The sequence below is a fragment of the Castor canadensis genome, chromosome 2, assembly GCF_047511655.1.
Source record: "Castor canadensis chromosome 2, mCasCan1.hap1v2, whole genome shotgun sequence".
Taxonomy (NCBI): Eukaryota; Metazoa; Chordata; class Mammalia; order Rodentia; family Castoridae; genus Castor; species Castor canadensis.
In genome coordinates this window covers 105,194,926-105,214,572 of record NC_133387.1, presented here as the reverse complement: position 1 = coordinate 105,214,572, position 19,647 = coordinate 105,194,926, and the positions used below count along the sequence as shown (strand labels likewise).

The 19,647-nt window shown below is 46.1% G+C and overlaps 1 protein-coding gene and 2 non-coding genes across 6 annotated transcripts in view; 1 reads left to right on the top strand and 2 right to left on the bottom strand.

Moving 5' to 3' along the window:
* The first annotated feature begins 5,298 nt into the window (after positions 1-5,298).
* The window catches only part of Ccm2 (CCM2 scaffold protein), a 48,387-nt gene continuing 34,038 nt past the window's right edge, over positions 5,299-19,647 (top strand). The window contains exon 1 of one of the 4 annotated variants that reach the window (XM_074065422.1): positions 5,299-5,434. In XM_074065422.1, coding sequence (XP_073921523.1) covers positions 5,405-5,434 — 30 coding nt within the window. In that variant the 5' untranslated portion in view covers positions 5,299-5,404. The remainder of the gene's footprint in view (positions 5,435-19,647) is intronic. The other 3 variants (XM_020163986.2, XM_074065425.1, XM_074065424.1) reach the window with 3 other exon arrangements.
* On the bottom strand, positions 9,184-9,287 carry LOC141421009 (U6 spliceosomal RNA). Its single transcript, XR_012445717.1, has one exon. It is a non-coding gene; the product is annotated as a U6 spliceosomal RNA (small nuclear RNA).
* Positions 14,470-14,539, bottom strand: Trnav-aac (transfer RNA valine (anticodon AAC)). The gene has a single exon. It is a non-coding gene; the product is annotated as a tRNA-Val (tRNA).

Below are 19,647 nucleotides of genomic sequence, written 5' to 3'. Positions count from 1 at the left end.
AATAGGAGAAGGGGACCAGGAACTAGAGAAAAGGTTAGTTCAAGAAGAAAAAACTTAGAAGGTAACACACATGCAGAGGAAATCAATGCGAGTCAACTCCCTGTATAGCTATCCTTATCTCAACTAGCAAAAACCCTTGTTTCTTCCTATTATTGCTTATACTCTCTCTTCAACAAAATTAGAGATAAGGGTAAAATAGTTTCTGCCAGGTATGGAGGGGTAAGCGGGTGGGGGGGGGTAAGGGAGGAGGTGGGGGGAAGGGAGGAGCAATGACCCAATCACTGTATGCACATATGAATAAAAAAAAAAATGAAAAAAAAAAAAACCCTTTTAAAGAAGGGTGTGTGTGTGTGTGTGTGTGTGTGTGTGTGTAGTTAGCTATGGAAAAGTGACTTGGAAAAGGAAAAAGCACTGTAAAGAGAGATTTGTTTTTTTGGTGGCACTGGGCTTTGAACTGAGGGTCTCACACTTGTAGGGCAGGTGTGCTACCACTTGAGCCACTCACCAACCCTAGGAGTGTAGGTTTGTTATGCAACTTAAATCCTTGCCTTCTTGGCGGATAAGAATCTCTAGTGATTGAGTCATCCTTTTCCTGGTGCAGAGTAAAGACACTCTAACTGATGGAGAATTATAAATGTCAAGTTCCCTTCCAAAAGGGGAGCTTATACCATTTTCACAGCTTCTGCCATTTCTGAAAATAATTGGCCCTACAGATGTATGCCTGAAAGAAAATGAACAATTTGGCCCTGGAAGAACAGTGCTAGCCAAGGAGATGTCAAACGTGTGGCTTTTGTGGTTGTGTCAACATAAAATAATGACTGTTTTTTAGAAAATAGTGCTGGGTGCCAGTGGCTCACACATGTAATCCCAGCTACTCAGGAGGCAGAGATCAGGAGGATTGCAGTTCATAGCCAGCCCAGGTGAATAGTTCATGAGACCCTATCTAAAAAAAAAAAAACAAAAAAACCCAAAAAATACCCCATCACATAAAAGGATTGGTGGAGTGGCTCAAGGTGTAGGCCCTGAGTTCAAGCTCCAGTACCACAAGAAAAGAAGAAGAAAATATCCAACACAAAAAGGGTCTGGCTGAGTGACTTAAGTGGTAGAGCACCTGCCTAACAAATGTGAGGCCGTGACTCAAACCCCAGAACTGCCAAAGGTTTGTGTGTGGGAAACACTGAGGTTTCTTTTAAATAAGAGGGCTTACTGAAGCTGGGCACTGCCGGGTGGCTCATGCCTGTAATCCTAGTTCCTTGGGAGGCTGAGATCGGGAGGATTGTAGTTTGAGGCTACAAATAGTTCTTGAGAACCCCCCCATTTCCAAAAATAACCACAGCAAAATATACTGGAGGTGCAGCTTAATCAGTAGAGTGCCTGCTTTGCAAGTATGAAGTCCTGAGTTCAAACCCCAGTTCTACCCTGCCCCCTAGCAACAACAACAAAAACAGTTTATTGAGTTGTTACAGTTGATACAGAAAAGAACCAGGCTCAGGGATAATTTCTACAACTCCCAGCAGCAGAGCTAGACAGAAGTTAGAAATATGTCTAAGAGCATCTTTTTTTTGGCCATGTTGGGGATCAAACACAGGGCCCCATACATGCTAGGCAACTGCTCTACCACTGAACTATGTGCCCAGCCCCAGTTCCAAGAGCATTTTGAAATGAGAAGTCAGGGAAGGAAAGCATAAACTGTTCACATTGACTCATCTATGGATAAGAAGGGATCACACAAAGTGTGAAAGTTTTAGCATTGCAGGGCAGTTCATAAGGTGCAATCCAGCTGTTCTGGGTTCCTTTGAGTCAGTAGTCCAGAAAGTTTACATGTAAAGAGGAGGTAGTTGCTGTAGTGTCTGGGGTTTGGCTGTGAGGATGAGGAGAGCAAGCTGGGCCTGCTCCAGGTTACTCTGTATTGTGTAGAACAGCAGCTTTAGGGCTGGGCCTAGCCTTGACTTCAGTTTATGAAGCAACAGTTTTGACCTCAGCTACTCCATTTTGAGTGTAAGTGCCCAAATAGAATGACTTGGGGCACCCTCTCTTGGGACCCCCCCCAACTCTGGGGGCTCTATTCTCCCAGTTCATACTTTTCTATCTCAATAAGCTCTCCTGCTTTACTCACACACACACACACACACAAGAACAGAATGACTCTACATCTAGTTTATACACAAACAACTAACATCTGAGACACCATGACACCCAAGTTGATAATTTATTTGTGCCAATAAAAAAATTACATCTGTAAGCTGGGTGTCCATGGCTCACACCCGTAATCCTAGCTACTCAGGAGGCAGAGATCAGGAGGATTGCAGTTTGATGCTAGCCCAGGCAAATAGTTTGAAAGACCCTATCTCAAAAAATAAATAAATAAATAAATAAAACAAAACAATACAAAAACCATCACAAAATAAGGGCTGATGGAGTGGCTCAAGTGGTAGAACACCTGCCTAACAAGTGTGAGGTCCTGAGTTCAAACCCTAATACCACAAAAAAATTACATCTGTAAATATATTGAATTACATCAGAAACACCAGATGTAACCCCTCACCTGGGGACTATAAAAGGAGGAGCACACCAAGACTGAGACATGGCAGGCACACTGATCTGTCACCTGATCACCAGTCACAAGCCTGATCTAGGAAAGTTGCCAAACTGAAGGACCTCTGCCTCTGTTCCTGGGCTCCAGCTAGTTTCCTCTGACTATGACATACAGCCCCCTGAAAGTGGCCTGCCACCCCAGCCTGCATTGGACAAGTCTGCACCTTGAACAGAAGGCCCCTGCAGTTGGTGAAACTTACCTGGTCCTTCACAGATCTTCCTTCATCTGTTTCATTCTCAGTGGTGTCTTTAGCACTGCCCCTCTCCACTCTGCTCCTCTTTACCCATTCTTGGTTCTTTGATTGGAGAGATCTAATTGGAGACAGAAACACAGTACAGAAGGTGTTTTGTTTTTGCAGTGCTGGGTCTTGAACCCAGGAACTCACACATGCTAGGCAAGGGCTCTACCACTTGAATCATGTCCCCAGCCCTTCTTTTTGTATTTTGTTTCTGAGACAGGATTGTATTATTATTTTGCAGTACTGAGGTTTGAACTCAAGGCCTATACTTTGAGCCAATCCACCAGCCCTTTTTTAGTGATGAGTTTTTCTCAAGATAGGGTCTGGCAGCACTATTTGCCCAGGCTGAGTAGCTGGGATTACAGGTGTGAGTCACAAGTGCCAGACTGATAGGTTTTTTGTTTTTGTTCTTGAGATAGGATTTCCCTAATTTTGCCTGGATCTCAAACTTAAGATCCTTTAGCTTCTGCCTCCTGAGTAGCTTGGATTACAGGTGTGCTTCATCAGGCCAGGTTGGATTATTAACTATAAGTATTATGGAATTATTAACTATAAGACCAGGCATGGTGGTGCATGCCTATAATCTAAAGGCTGAAGGGGAAGAATGGAGAGTTGGAGGCCATCCTGGGCTACATACCCTGGGCTACAATAGTGAGATGCTATCTCAAAAAAGAAAATTAACAGATTATTTAGGGTAACCCAGGAGCAGCTACTCTCCTGGGGGCTGAGATGACGCTCTCAAGAGGGACCCCCTTCCCACCTCCATCTCCTTCTCAGGGCAAAGACCTAGACCTTGTTGGAGAGGGCACAGCCACAACTCACTGAATGAATAGCTTAGAAGAGCTGGCAGAACCCCTTGGAAATCCACCTTTATGGTGCTAGGGAAGGCTGCTCATGGGCAGGTGTCTTGGCAGAGTACTTTCTTGGATGGATATAAAACTTTCCTGGAGGGATGCTGGCGGAAACTGTGGGCAGCTGGGTGCTGTGGCAGTCTGGCACTGCAGGGGCTGGGTTGCTGGGGAAGCTGCCCACCATGCTGGGGAGTCACTGGTTCTGCAGGTGCCTGCCAAGAGAGCCCACCGGGAGGTAAAGCCCCCTGTCTGTGACTTGCTGAGTGTTGCCTCTGGCAAAGGAGAAATGCTTAAAGGACCAGCTCCCTGTTCTTGGGAATGAGAATAGGGAGTGAGAAGTGAGTGTTGTACTGAGAGACAATATACTGACAACTGGCGCAGTGTCAAACACTTTAATATTTGTTTCCTTTGGTGTTAGTTTATCTTCAGTCGTACTGCAGAGTCCTTACTGGAGCTTGGTTTAATGCTGGCGACCCCAATTTGCAGTGTACTTTCGGACAAATCACCTGATTCCCTGTGGACCTATACTGTGAAATGTTGCAATTATACAGGATTTCTGCTATGGTTCTACGGCTTTATCCGGGTAGGGCCCTAGCATCCTCAGTGTTGAACTTCTTCCCGATGTGTTTGTATAAGGCAAGCAGAACAGAGAGAAAGCATTAGAAAAATGCATCCCAGGGGGCGAAGCTAGCTAAGACATATTATAAGCACTTTTGTAAATGTCACGGTGTACCCCAGTACAACTATAACATGGTAATAAACCAATAAAAGAAAAAAAAAGGTTCACTCCCTTCTGTACAACGAATATATCCTAATTAAAAAAAAATTAACGGAGCTGGGTGCCAGTGGCTCACATCTGTAATCCTAGCTACTCAGAAGGCAGAGGAGGATCGAGATTCAAATCCAGCCCAGAAAAATAGTTCGCGAGACCATCTTGAAAAAAACCCATCACAAAAAAAGGGCTGGTGGAGTGACTCAAGGTGTAGGCCCTTAGTTCAAACCCCGGTACTAAAAGAAAGGAGAAAAAGTGTTAGCTCTTCTGCAGGACGCCCAGCCCCTTGTGGCTCCTCCCATGCTAACGCCCCCTTCGCTTGGCCCCGCCCCTTCCCAGGGACACTCCCCTCCCCAAGCCCGGTCTCCTTGAGCGCGAGGCACGCTGGGAAATCGGCCGCCTTAAAGATGGCGGCAGAATTGAAAAGTTGGGAGCCACTCCCGGGCGCGCTCTCGCGGACCTGAAGAGCGCGGGGCGAGCCGGAGGCAGGGTGACACCCTCCCCAGGGGGCGGGGCGGACTGAAGGCACGTTCCTGAGGCCCTGAAAGCGAGGGGTGGGGGGAATAGGGTCAAGAGTGTTCCGAACCGTCTCGAGGAATTTCCACCGCCGGCGGATAGTGGGTGGGGCCTTCTCGGAGAGCGGGACTTGCACGCCCCGCCCCCTTGAAGCTTCGGGATCCGTTCGCAGAGCTGGCCAGCCTGCCCCGCGCACGGGAGTGCGGGTGCGCGGCAGTTAGGGGGCGGGGCCTGCGTGAAGGGGCGGGGCCTGAATGAGGCGGGGCGGCTCCCTCGGGCCCGGAAGTGCGGGTGCGGGGCGCGGCGGGGGCGGGGACTGCGGGCGGAGCGGGCGGTGCCGGGAGCGCGGGGGTGGCGGGCCTGGGGCGAGCATGTAGCGGCTGTTGGCGGCGGGGCTCCCGGGGCGGGCCGCGGGGGCCGCACGCGGCGATATGGAGGAGGAAGGCAGGAAGGGCAAGAAGGTGAGCGTTCGCGGGCGCGTCCCGTCGGGAGAATCGGGGGGCGGCCGGAGTCTCGGGGGGTCCGGAGCGGGCGAGGGTCCCGCGGGGCTGGGCGGCGGTGGCAGACGGGCGCGCGCGCGCGCGGCGGCTGGGGCGCGCAGGGCGAGCTCCGGGACAATGGTCAGGTGGGCTAGCAGGAAGCGCCGCGCCTTCCCGGGGTCCGGGTCTGACGGCCAGTGGGTGGGCCTTCTTAAAACCGGACCGGACCGAGCCCGAGCCTGCTTGGTCCCGTCCTGGGATGTCCGGTAAAGGCATAGATGGAGAGCGATCGTACCTAATGCCCATCGAGGGAGTGCGGTGACGTTATATTTGGCAGTAGGATTGAGGACACAGTTCAGGAGGTTCTTTAGTTTATGTAGTTTTAAAATGTGGCTTTAATTACAGACTTCAGTAGTTTGATAACGTTTTAAGGAGGCTGGGAAACCCATGTAGGACAAGCTTCCATTGAAAGTGGGTTTTAATAAAATGTATCCTTCTCAAATAAATGCTTTGTAATCTTGATGTCTTGCCTATCATTTTAACTGGGATAAACGTGTGTTCACTCTGATGGACAAGTTTAAAACAGCCCGTGATGCCCTAACTATGGTACCAGCCAGCACTCTGCAGAGCCGACCTGTAATCCACCACTCCTGCTCATCACCTTGATTTGTGAGGGGCCCCAGTTTTAAAAAAGGCTTACTTGAAAGGGAATGTAGCCAGGTGACCTTCAGGGAGTCCTGCTGTGCAACTTTTCTACTTTCTTATTTTTTTGTGTTAAGCACACAAGTCTAATTTAGATGCGGTAACAATTGCCAGTTACTTACAGAGATGGCTTAAGACTGAAAAAAAGCCCAAGTTAGTGATTTTACTCTGTGTTAAGACTGCAGAAAAGGGGGGAGCAAAGCGGTGTAAAAGGAGGTAGCTGCAAAGCAGAGGGGCTGACCCAGAGACTGCTGGGCAACGACCTGGCCAGAGTGGATAATGCTGCGCCCAGGTGGATCTGAGCTCTTCAGCCAGCAGCCTCCAGTGCTGGGACCAGTCCCCACTTAGCTGTCTGTGACAGGCTGGGATGGAATTGGCTGGATTGCTTTTGGAGCGTTCTCCCAATTTTGGTGGAAAGCAACAGCACCAATATTGAGAGAGGGGAGAGAAGCAATGAGACATTCCTGAGCTCTTTGAATAGAAGTGAAAAGCTAGTATAGTTGGGGGTAATAGAAAAAAATTAGGATAAACAAGAGGTTGGTGATTAGTTTCCTTGTGTCTGGTAGAGGGGATAATCAGTTGTTCTGTCCTAACCTAAGCCAGGGGCTGTATGTTTTCTCTATACTCTGCCACTGCCTTACCTCATTCCCTGTAAGGAGGGGAGACACTGGGCTTTGGAGCTTGGATTCCTATCCTGGCCATGACCTAACCCAGTACACCTGGTATCCTCTGTTCACCTCAGGCAGGCAGAACTTTCTGTTCCTTCATTCAGCATGATGTCACCTCCACCTTACAAACTTGGCTCAGTTAGCCAGATACCTGTTTAAAACTTTTTCACAAATTAAAGCTTAGGAACTTTTACAAAATACCAGGTTGGGCATTTAAATTCTGTTTTTAAATTTAGATACTTCAAAAAATACAGTTTTAAGCCGGGCACTGGTGACTCACACCTGTAATCCTAGCTACTCAGGAGGCAGAGATCAGAAGGATCAAGGTTCCATGCAGTTCTTGAGAACCTATCTCAAGAAAAAAAAATCACAAAAAAGGGTTTGCGGAGTGGCTTAAGGTGTAGGCCCTGAGTTTAAACCCAAGTACTAGAAAAAAAAAAAATAGCAGTTTTAGACCTTTAAAAATGTAGTTTGGCAGGCTTTCTCGCGATACTTGCCTTGCCTTATATTTTTGTCAAGCAGTGATGGAGGCTTGTTCTACTATGGCCTGTTCTTCTTGGGACCCAGGAATCAGTGAGCTGCCAGAGAGCTGATAGAGCAAGTGGATTTCATGTAAGTGGCCCCAGGTATAGCCCTGCCCTTTCTTGAGCTACCCCAGCACATGTGGTTATGGTGGCTGTACACCTCCAGTGTGGAAGGGCCATAGTTCCTTCCACAAACATCTGTTAGGTCCCCTGTGTCCCACAAAGCCCCAGGATGATGGGGATGCAGGAAGAGCTGCAGACCCAAAGGCACGGGTTGGAAGATGATGGGTCCATCCTGAAGATGGCTGGATTGCTGAGTGTGTTGACTGGCAGCTAACTTTCTGCCATGGGGGTAGGGGATGGGGGAGGTAGAAGCCACCCCACTTGGGGGCTGTTCTGCCCTGATGTTTGCAGACTGACTGGTACTTTTTAGACTGAAAGTCCCAGTTTGGAATTTGGAAAATAATTCTCTTCTAGAATGGATTCGGGCTGTGCGCTATGGCGGTGTTCTATCAAGATGCAATTCCTTTTTGTAAAAACAGGTGTACAGTTGCATTGGGATGTGTCTGTTTTTATATTTGGCTGGCAAGGATCACAGCCCAAGGAAGTCGCCATTCAGCCTTAGCTCTGTTGCTTATGCTTTCTCTGCCTCTGCCCCAGGTCTCAGGTGGCAATAACCAATGGCCATCATTCCACCCGAACAGAGTTTATTTGTCGTGACCTAATTTATTTGCACTGCTTAAATTTTACAAAAGGGCATGAGGTTTTTTACAAGAGGGTATGGTATGTGGGGCTGGATATTGTAATAGTAAGGAATTATTACTAATTTTGTTGGTATGATTTTTAAAAAATTATCTTTGGTACTGGGGATTGAACCCCCAGGTCCTTACGCATGCTAAGCAAACACTCTTCCACTGAGGTACACCCTCAGCCCCCAGGATATTTTGTTTATTTGTTTGTTTATTTATTTTTGTGGTACTGGGGTTTGAACTCAGGGCCTACACCTTGAGCTACTAGGCTAACCCTGTTTTGTGAAGGTTTTTTTCGAAATAGGGTCTCAGGAACTATTTGCCCAGAGCTGGCTTTTGAAGCCGGATCCTCCTGATCTCTGCCTCCTGAGTGGCTAGGATTACAGGCATGAGCCACTGGCGCCTGAGTTTTATTTTATTTTATTTAATACTTTTTGAAACAGGATCTTGCTGTTTTCTCAGGCTGGCTTCAGACCCTTAGGCTCATGTGGTCCTCCCACTTCAGCCTCCCACATAGCTGGAATTTCAGGAGAGTGCGACTGTCCTGTGAAGTCCACACTTGTTACGCGCCTGGCTGGAAGGAACCTAGACTAGAGTGGAGTATCTTGAGGCCCTTTGGGTGTCCTTTTCCACATGTCACAAAGAGTCCTTTCAGGCCAGCCCTCCCCACCACTGTGTGGGTATGATATTTGTATTATGTTTTGCTAAGTTCTGATCTTATAAACAGATGTATTCTGAAGTTTTTATAGGTTTTATCTCTGGGATTGCTTTATTCAAACTAGAAGAAAGAACAGAGAGGGGATAGCTGCATGTTTTGGGTTTTAGCTGCTATAAGAGAACACCTGAGACTGGGTAATTGATAAAAGCAGATTTATTTCCTAACGGTTCTGGAGGCGGGAAGTCCCAGATCAAGGGCTTTTGGCTGCATCATCCCCCAGAGGGAGCTGGAAGGGCAAGAGAGGGTGAGAGCAGCCTGAGAATCTCACTTTTGTTTTGGTCATGGGGCTCAAACTCAGGACCTTGAACATGGTAAGCATGAGCTCTAGCTCTGAACTACATCCCTTGCTTTTTTTTTTTTTTTTTTTTTTAATAATATGGAACGCTTCACGAATTTGCATGTCATCCTTGCGCAGGAGCCATGCTAATCTTCTCTGTATCATTCTAGCTGCTGAAACAAGCACTGAACTTGCTTTTATAACAACCCACTCTCACCATAATGGACCCACTCCTGAGAAAGACATTAATCTGCAGTGCTTGGCTCTCATGACCTAATCACACCCCCTTTTTTTTTTTTTTTTTTTTCTTTTTTTTACAGTTTGGCAGTACTGGGGTTTGAACTCAGGGCTTCATGCTTGCTAGGCAGGGGCTCTAGCACTTGAGCCACGCCCCCAGCCCTTTTTGCTCTGATGATTTTGGAGGACAGGTTTCACTTGTTGCCCAGGCTGGCCTGTACCACTATCCTATTTCATGTTTCTCACTGTCACTGGGATGACAGGTATGCATGCCACCACACCCATCTTTTTGCTGTAAAGACCAGGTCTCCAAGCTTTTTTGCCTGGGCTGGCCTGGAAATGTAATCCTCCTGATCTCAGCCTCCTGAATAACTTGGGATAACAGGCATGCACTACCATGCCCAGCTTTTGGTTGAGCTAGGGTCTCTTGAACTGTTTGGTTGGACTGGCCTAGATCCTCCCCATCTCATCCTTCCTAGCTAGGATTACAGGCATGAGCCACCAGTGCCCAGCCCTAATCACCTTTTAAAAGATCCCACCTTCCAACATTGTTGCATCAGTTTCTAACACATGCACTTTGGTAATGGGTTGTGCATTCTTCTGTCTATGCTGGGATATTTTTGAGAGTTCCCATAAGAAAAAAGATCCTCTAGGTTCCCTGGACTGTCGGTGTGTGTTCCTGCCTCATCACCCTTAGGCTAGTGTCTGTGAAGAGTTGGGAGCTTGAATTGGACCATGCCTTGTAAAGTTTGGTAACTGCCTCACTTCACACTATAATTAAACAGCCAAGAGTAAGTCCTGTAAATCTACCTGTTTAGCATTTAAAAAATCTATTTACTGTAGTGCCTATGGCATACTTAGCCCAGTAAGAAGAGGGTTTAGGGATATTACACTTTCTTTTTTTTTGCTAGTTCTGGGGTTTGAACTTGGGGTCTTATGGTTGCTAGGCAGGGGCTCTACCACTTGAGCCACTCTGCCAGCCATGTTTTGTTTTGGGTATTCTCGAGATAGGGTCTTATAAACTACTTTCCCAGGCTGCCCTCAAACTGCGATCCTCCTGATTTCTGCCTCCTGAGTAGCTGGGATTACAGAGCCCGGATGACATTGCTCTTTTGAAAGTTATCCACTTATTGGTTAAGTTAGAGAATGTAAGAGAGCTGATGTTCCAGTGTGTCAGGAAAGATAGAATAGGCATCAGCCACTTCTAGGTGGAAGACCAGGGACTTCCTACTGGAGTTCAGAAGCAGAGCAGAGAAGAGATGGAGACAGCCTCACTATGGTGAACCTGGCTTGGGCCTGGTGCACTTGAATCCACCAGAGGTGCCCTGTATCTGTCTACTCATTTCTCCAATAGCCAAGTACTGGTCAGCACCTATGGTCCCAGGTATAGATACTGGGGGGACCAAGATGCATGGGACCAGCCTGCAGCCTTTGAGCAGAAAGTAGAGCCAAGGACAGGTGGAAGAAGTGAGAACCCTTGCAGTGTGGAAAGTAAAAGTACAAAAGCAGCCCTAGGCCCAACTTCGGTGTTGATGTGTGAGCAGTTTTGTGTGCAATTCCTCCTCATCCCTGCTCCCTGCCCCCAAGTTCATGTGCTGAAGTTTCAACCCCTAGGACCTCAGGAGATGACTGTATTTGGAAATGGGAGTTTTAAAGAGGTGCTTAAATTTAAATGACATCATTGGGGTATACCTTAAGCCAGTCTGACTCACCTTATAAGAAGAGGAGATGAGGACACAGACCCACAGAGGATGGCCACGTGAGGGCACAGCCAAGAAGGGGTCTCAGGAAAAACCAGCACTGCCCACACCTTGATCTTGGATGTCCGGTCCCCAGGACTGAGAGAGAATAAGGTTCTATAGCTGAAACCATGGGCTTTCATCATTGCTCTGTGCTAGTTCACTCTGATGGCCCTAGCAGGTTGAGGCCTATGAGCAGTCTGTCTGTCTGTAGATGAGGGTGCTGTGGTCTTGGGGCAGGTTCTGAGGACTGGGTCTGTGCTGTGGCACTGGACAAGGCCACACTGTACTCTGTGGGGACCATAAATTACAGCTGTGTGATGAGGAAAATGCCCTGGGCATTTCAGGTCCAGGCACCAGGAGGGAGGAAGGGAGGGAGAGAGGAAGAGAGGGATGTAGAGCTTTGTCCTCAGGGCTGTGCAGTAGGAGAAGTGGGCCAAGCTTTGTCCTCTGCAGTCCTGGTGTCACTATCTGAAGGTAGCTGTGTGTCAGCATGCTGCTACTGCCTGGCTGTCTTGGCCCTCAATCTGAGAGAAACTGCAGTTCTGCAGATGACTACGGGCATGAACATTTTATGATTGGATTTGTCAACGGAACCAGCAGGTGTTTGTTTTTGTGGGCTTTTTTGGTACTGAGAATGGAACCACAGGCCTCATGAGTGCCAGGTAGTGCTCTGCCCAGCCCAGGATCTTTTTCTTCCCACAGTAGAAATAGGAAATTTTTTTCCTTAGCTTTATGCCTGTGCCAAAAACGTGACACTTTTTTTCCCTCCCAAGTGTGCCTGAGTGATAACAGTTTTTTGCTGCAGTTGTGTTAAAAATTAGGGCATTTGATCACAGGCATTAAATGTGTACCATGAGAATAAATCCTCTTTAATAAGCACAGTAGGAAGGTGGGATTTGGCTTTTGTTTGCAGCTTAAGGTGGTAACCCAGGAAGGTGGAAAGGATAGTTAAATTCCAGAAGGTAGCAAACTGATCAGCTTTCAGCCACGCTGTTACTGTATTTTTTTTTTTTTTTTTTTTGGCTGGCCTAAAACTTGCAATGTAGCCCAGGCTGCCTGGTCTCTTAACTCTCAGTCCTCCTGCCTCAGCCTCTCAGGTGCTGGGATTACAGCTGTGCAGTGCTGGGGATGGGACCCAGGGCCTTGGGTGCACACTAGGCAAGCACTATGTCATTGAGCTACATCTCCAGCCCTGCTGTGAACATGTGCGAACAAGTCATTTTGAGAACATTCTTCTGTTTCTCTTGGATACATACCTAATCATGGGATTACCCAATTATAAGGCAACTATATATTTATCTCTATAAAATATTGCCAGATATTGTCAAACTGATTTTTTTTTCCTTTTGAGACAGGATCTTGCTATGTAGCCTCTAACTCAACAGTCTTCCTATCCAAGCCTCCCGTGTGCAGGGCTTACAGGCGTACATCACCACACCTGACTCCAACTGATTTTTTTGTCTACAGATTCTGTTACTTAATGAGAGAGGAGGTGTTAAATTCTCCAGTAATTTGCTTTTTTCCCCTTCTGTCAGTTTTGACTTAATGTATTTTTGAAGCTCTGTTAAGTACATCCATATTTAGGATCCTTTTTCTTTTTCTTTTTTTTGCAGTACTGGGGTTTGAACTCAGGACCTCATACTTGCTAAGCAGGTGCTCTACCAATTCAGTCACTCCACCAGCCCTTTTTTTTGTGTTGAGTATTTTTGAGATAGGGTCTCACCAACTATTTTCCTGAACTGGCCTTGAACTGTGAGCCTCCTGATGACTGCCTCCTGAGTAGCTAGGATTACAGGCGCCCAGTCTATATTTAGCATCCTGTCTTGTCAGAATGAATCTGTTTCTTTCTGACGTGGCCCATATTTCTAATAATCTTCTTTGTCTTAACCTCTTTTGTCTTACGTAAACATAACCACACTTTCTTATGCTTCATGGTTACTTTGTGTGTCTTTTGACATGCTAGAGCTTATTTAGTTATTTATTTATGAAATTTTAACACCTTGTATTTCTGTATGTATTACTCTCAAAACAGACCACAAGGAATGATGGAACCACTTAAAGCCTTCAAATAAAAAATTTGAGTTTATGCCCACAATTGTACATCTTTATAGTTAAGATGCATTCTTTGTAAATACTGTCTCCCCTGTAGCAAGTTCATGCCCTCATCTCATTACAAGTGGATAAAGGTGGTAATGGGTTTCCAGAAGGAAGGTATTATTACAGGAAAATAGAGCTTCATATTTAAACTGCCATTTTACTAGAGCTTGCTTTTTAAATCTAGTTTATCTTTTTTATAATCTGACAGCTTCTGCCGTTTAATTTAATTTTTTCTTGTTTTTCTTTTTGTGGTATGAAGAATCAAACCCATGGCCTCATGCATGTAGGACAAACACTAACCCACTGAGCTACATCCCCAGTCTCTGGCATTTAAATTTAATATAATAATTTTAATGATTTAATCATCTAAATTGAATGTAACAATTCTGCCTAAGGTTGGGATCTTGCTGATTTTCTGTTTGTCCTCATTGTGGTTCATTCCTTGTTTTCTGGCTTCTTTTGGGGTTGAGTGTCTTTAGTCAGTGTTCTGTTCTATTGCTGTCGGCCTTTTAGGAATGTCTCCAGTACTCATCCATAGCTTGTTATAGACTATTATAAATGAAAGCTGCAGACTTCCTTTCTTGTACAGGGTAATAGCTTGTCAGCAGTGTCATTCCCTTATACCTTTGCTGTTCTACACATGTCACAAGTTAAACATGACTTATTTTTTCTTTTGTGCCTGTGTGTTGCTGGGGATTGAAATCAGGGCCTGGTGCTTGATAGGCACTTGCACCACGCCCCCTGTCCTTTTGCATTTAGTTTGTTTTTCAGATAGGATCTCTAGCCAACTTTGTCTCGGCTGCTCTTGAACCTCTATCCTTGTACTTCCACCCTCCTATTACCTGGGATTACATGTCTGGCTTTCTTTCTTTCTTTCTTTCTTTTTTTTTTTTTTCGAGATAATGTCTCAAGAACTATTTGTCCAGGCTGGCTTTGAACCATGATTCTGCTGATCTCTACCTCCTGAGTAGCTAGGATTACAGGTGTGAGACACCAAAAAAAAAAATTTTTTTTTTTAATGTAGCCTGGGCTGGCCTTGAACTCACTCTAAATTCTTCTGTCTCAGCCTCCCAAGTGCTGGGATTATTGGTGTGCACCACCATATGCCTGGTTTTGAAATAATTTTAAATTACATAAAAGTTGCATCATATACAGAACAGCTATACACCTTCCACCTAGAGTCCCCAGTTAACATTTCTGAATCATTTGGGGATAAATAAGCTATAAAACCATGGAAAACAGAGAATAACAAAACAGTAAGTTGCAGACATGCTGCCCCATGACCCTTTTTTTGTTGGTTTTTTGGTGATACTGGGGTTTGAACTCAGGGTCTCCTGCTTGTTAGGCAAGTGCTCTACCACTTGAGCCATGCCCCTAGTCCCCTTCCACTTAATGTGAACATTTGTCACCTCACAGACACCAGTATCACCAGGAAATTGACGTCCATTCAGTGTTCACACCTCCTTCACTGACCCCATCCAGACTTGCCAATTGGTGCTGTACCTGTACAGTATAGATCCGGTTCCATGGATTTCAGTTTCAGGACCACAGATTACACTGTTTCTTCTTAAGGCTGGCCTCGATCTGGAGATGTTCCTATGTCAGCCTCCCGAGTGCTAAGATTACATTTGCAAAAATCAAATGTTCCAAACTAAAGTTAGGCTTCCCAGCCCTGGAGCCAGACTTTTGTCCAAGGAACTCTGCATGCTTTTAGTGGAAATGGATTTAGACTTAAGAGCTGGTTAGTAGGAATGCTCATTGCCACTGGGGTGGAATTACTTGAATGTCCTCTCAGACAACAAGTAGGGAATTTCACACACATGCACATACACATACAGCCCCTTGTTTTTTTGCCTGCTCATATATTAAAACTAGAGCTGATGTTGTTATCTCTAGCTCATCGCCACAGGATTTATTGGGATAAATTAATTTCCTTTTTCCACCTTTATACCTGCTTTTCCAGCAGCGAGAAGCCCGGGTCCACTGGGTGCCTGTGGCTCAGGAAGCAGATGGATCATGAGGATCGAGGTTTGAAGCCAGCCTGGGCAATAGTTCTAGAGACCCTATCTTGAAAAAAAAAAAATCCATCCCAAGTGGCTCAAGGTAGACCCTCAGGGTAGACCCTGAGTTCAAGTCCCAGTACTGCCAAAAAAGAGGAAAAAAAAAAAAAAGAAGCAGCCCAGGTCTTGTTGTCTCCTGTGGCTGGAGAGCTACTGCCCTTCCTTCCCCCAGCATGCAACTGGGCATGTGCTCCTGAGGCTGAACACAGATCCTCCTTCCCCTCCTTCCTCACTAGAGGAAAGGGAAGCAGGAAGGGCAGCACGAATCTCAGTCCTAGGCATGTTGTCCTGACCTCTGCCAAGCTTGCTCGTTTGCTCGCTCGACCAGAAGAGCCCTGATGCTGCCCCTTCCCCATGCCTTCCCCATTCCCACCACTGTGTGCCAGCCCAGAGCCGGCCCTTGGCACCCTGGTCATCAAAATTGCAGCTCTGGAGAATAGCGGGGGCATTGGAAGAAGCAGGGCAGCAGCCAGGTAACCCAGCTCTGGAGTTTTCTTCCTGCCTGCCATGCATGCTCACCAAGGGCTGGCCCCTCTCCAGCCTTCCACATTGACCCTCACCTTCTTAGCCCTCACCAGTGGACAAAGGGAAAGCCACAATTTGATGTACTTTTCTTTCTTTTTGGCAGTACTGGGTTTTATGCTCAGGCTGGGCCTTTTACTTGCTAGGCAGGCGCTGTGCCACTTGAGCCATGTCCCCAACTTGTTTTGTTTTTTGAGACATAGTTTTGTTAGATAGCCCAGTGCATCCTCCTGCCCCAGCCACCTGAGTGGGATCGCAAGTGTGTTCCACCCTGTCTGGCCAGTCCACGACTTTAAAGATGTGACTCCATTCATGGTGGCATCCAGAGTTTCTCTTAAGAAGTTACCTGCCATTCTGTTGTATTTAAACTATTGAAATGCCTTTTCCTTTTGAGTTTTTTTTAATTCCCCCCCTCTTTTTTTAGTGGTACTGGGGCTTGTATTCAGGGCCTTCACCTTGAGCCACTCCACCAGCCCTGTTTTTGTGAAGGGTTTTTCAAGATAGGGTCTTGTGAACCATTTGCCCAGGCTGGCTTTGAACCATGATCCTCCTGATCTCTGCCTCCTGAATAGCTAGGATTACAGGCGTAAGCCACTGGTGCTTGGCTTAAGTTATTTTCTTACCAAACAATTAAATAAATAAATAAATAAATAAAACCCTATATCTCAGAAAAATAGCAAAATCTATTCAGTGGGAAGTAGTGAACCAAATCCTATCCACTATAAACAAGTTTTTCAGAATGCTTTCCTAGGTAGTCATTGCTCTCATCACAAGTGACCTTCTTACCTTGGTAGCATTTGCTTCAGACACTTGTTTAGTGACGCCTGTATAATGTGCTTTCTGGGGCGCTGTGGCTGCCCCCCTGAATTGCTAGCCCTACCTACAGGGCTCTAGTGCCCATGAAGCTGGGGGGCACTGAGTACTGGGGCAGAGGGCATGGGCCAGGTAGGTTTAAACTGCCCTGTGCCCTGGGCCTTTGCCAGCTTGGACTGCAGAAGAAGGGAGGAGGCAGAGGAGGAGCAGAGGAAGATAGGGAAGGGGGCCTGAGGAAGATGGTGGGTGCCTTTTCCAGTGGTCCCTACGAACAGTGGCCTTTGCAAGGTACTGAAGAACAGCAGCTGAAGCTCATTAGAGGACCATGACGTCAACTGTGTAGATAACCATTATTAGGCTAACAATTAAAAGCACACACCTGTAATCTTAGCCCTCAGAAGGTGAAGGCAGGATGTTTAGTTCAAGGCCAGTGTAGACTTACAACAACGAGTTCCAGCCCAGCCAGAGCTACATAGCCAGACCCTGTCTCAAAAAACCAAGGGCTGAGCTTGGAGCCCAGTGAAAGAGCACTTGCTTAGCATGTGCAGGGGCCTGCCTTTTGGCCCCAGCACCACACACACACACATACACACACAGATAAAGAATTTAAGGAAAAATCCTATAGACTGATTTTTTTTTTTTCGGTGGTACTGGGGTTTGAACTCAGGGCCTCACACTTACTAGGCAGGCACTACCACTTGAGCCATTCCACCAAGACTGATTTTTAATTAGAGCTTTGATTTGAACTCATGACTTTTCTTTTGAAAACCATTGTATTTTTAGGTTATCTGTAACTGAAAACTCCCGGAAGCAATGAGGACCCGTTGTACTGTATGAAAGTCTAAATTCTAGGCAAGCTGTACACTTAGCCTCCTTAGTCTGTTTTTTTTTGTTGTTGTTGTTTCTGCTTCACTGTATAGCTCAGGGTGGCCTCAGACTCGAGAGCCTCCTGTCTCAGCCTCCTGAGCAGTTGGGATTACTGGACTGCAACACTATGCCTGATTCCCATAGTCTTTCATGGAGGAGACAATTTATAGATTTACTGAATCCACTGTTATACCATGTAGGGGTGGTTTTTTTTTTTTTTTTGGCAGTACTGGGATTTGAACTTGGCCTCATGCTTGCTAGGCAGGCGCTCTACCACTTGAACAACTCTGCCATCTGGCTCCTGTAGTCTTAATTGTGTTTCAGGTAGCATGGTTACACTGAGAGTACAGTTTTGTCACAAAACTTGTGCTTTGGAGGGAGAATGTGTCAGGGAAGTAGATCAAATGGAAGTTGTTGGTCTGTACTCCCCCTTGGGTTCAGAATTGGAGCACACTGTAGTGTATTTCACATGGGGACTGTTGTTTTTTTTTTTTTTTTTTTTTGAGGTACTGGGGCTTGAACTTAGGGTCTACACCTTGAGCCACTCCACCAGCCCTTTTTTGTGATGGGTTTTTTCGAGATAGGATCTTGCAAACTATTTGCCCAGACTGGCTTCGAACCTAGGTCATCCTGATCTCGGCCTCCTGAGTAGCCAGGATTACAGGTGTGTAGACACTGGTGTCTGGCAGGTGGATTGTGATTTTTTCATTGTTAGTTTAAGGCAGAGCCTTGCTGTGTAGCCCTGGCTGGTCCGTAACTCACTATCTTCCTGCTTTAGCCTTCTGAGGGCCGAGATTACAAGTATGTGCCAGCGCGCCCAGTAATACAAGATGTTAGAGGAAGTTAGATTGCCTGAGGGTTTTTTTTTTTTTTTTTTTGTGGTGCTGAGGGTTGAACCCAGGCTCTTGCACATCCTAGTGCTCTACCACTGAACTGTGTCCCCAGTCCTGTTTTTCAAAGGAGTTTCTCTACTATAAAGACCCCCAGGCACTGCAGGTATGAAAATTACTATTTTACTTTTATCTTTTTTGGGATACTGGGGTTTTGAACTCAGAGCCTACACCTTGAACCACTGCACCAGCCCTTTTTGTTTTGGGTATTTTTGAGATAGGGTCTTATGAACTATTTACCTCGGCTGGCCTTGAACCACAGTCTTCCTGATCTCTGCCTCCTGAGTAGTGTGAGCCACCAGCACCTGGCTTTGCTTTTAGCTTGATTGACAATTTGCTTTTAGGTTAATTTACAGGTTTAGGCTAGGGGTGCAGCTCAATGGTAGAGCACTTGCCTAGTGTGCTCGAGGGCCGGGTTTATTTCAGGGTTGTGTTACATCTTAAGAGTGGTATACTCTAGTATTTGTTGCCCTCAATGCAGAGAAACTAAAGCAGATACCTTAAAAGCAACTGAGGCCAATAGAAGAAGGGGACCAGGTACTAGAGAAAAGGTTAGATCAGAAAGAATTAACCTAGAAGGTAACACACATGCACAGGAAATCAATGTGAGTCAACTCCCTGTATAGCTATCCTTATCTCAACTAGCAAAAACCCTTGTTCCTTCCTATTACTGCTTATACTCTCTCTACAACAAAATTAGAGATAAGGGCAAAATAGCTTCTGCTGGGTATTGAGGGGGTGGGGGGGAGAGGAAGGGGACAGAGTGGGTGGTAAGGGAGAGGGTGGGGGCAGGGGTGAGAAATGACCCAAGCATTGTATGCACATATGAATAATAAAACAATGAAAAAAATAAATAAAAATGCTTTAAAGAAGCCACACCCAATGCAGAAGGCACACCCAATTATCATAAAAATACCAGTTCTCCCCAAATTAATTTCTACATTACATAAAATACCCATAGAAGTTTCAATAGTGCTTTTCATTTAATTTAATATCTTTTAAAAATTAATAAAGAACACACTGAAACAAACAAAAAAAAAAGTGGTATACTTCCACCAGCTAAGATGACTGCGATGTCACTAGGTGCTATGATCTCACGGAACCACTGTTGTGTTTGTGGTCTGTCCTTGACAAACGTCATTAGGTGACACATGGCTGTGATTCCCTCAGAAACTTCAAGGGGATACTACATTGCCCTCTAGGGAAGGCTCATGCCTGTAATCCTAGCTACTCAGGAGGCAGAGATCGGGAGGATTGAGGTTCGAAGCCAGCCCTGGAAAATAGTTTGCAAGACCCTGAATCAAAAAAAAACCCATCACAAAAAAGGGC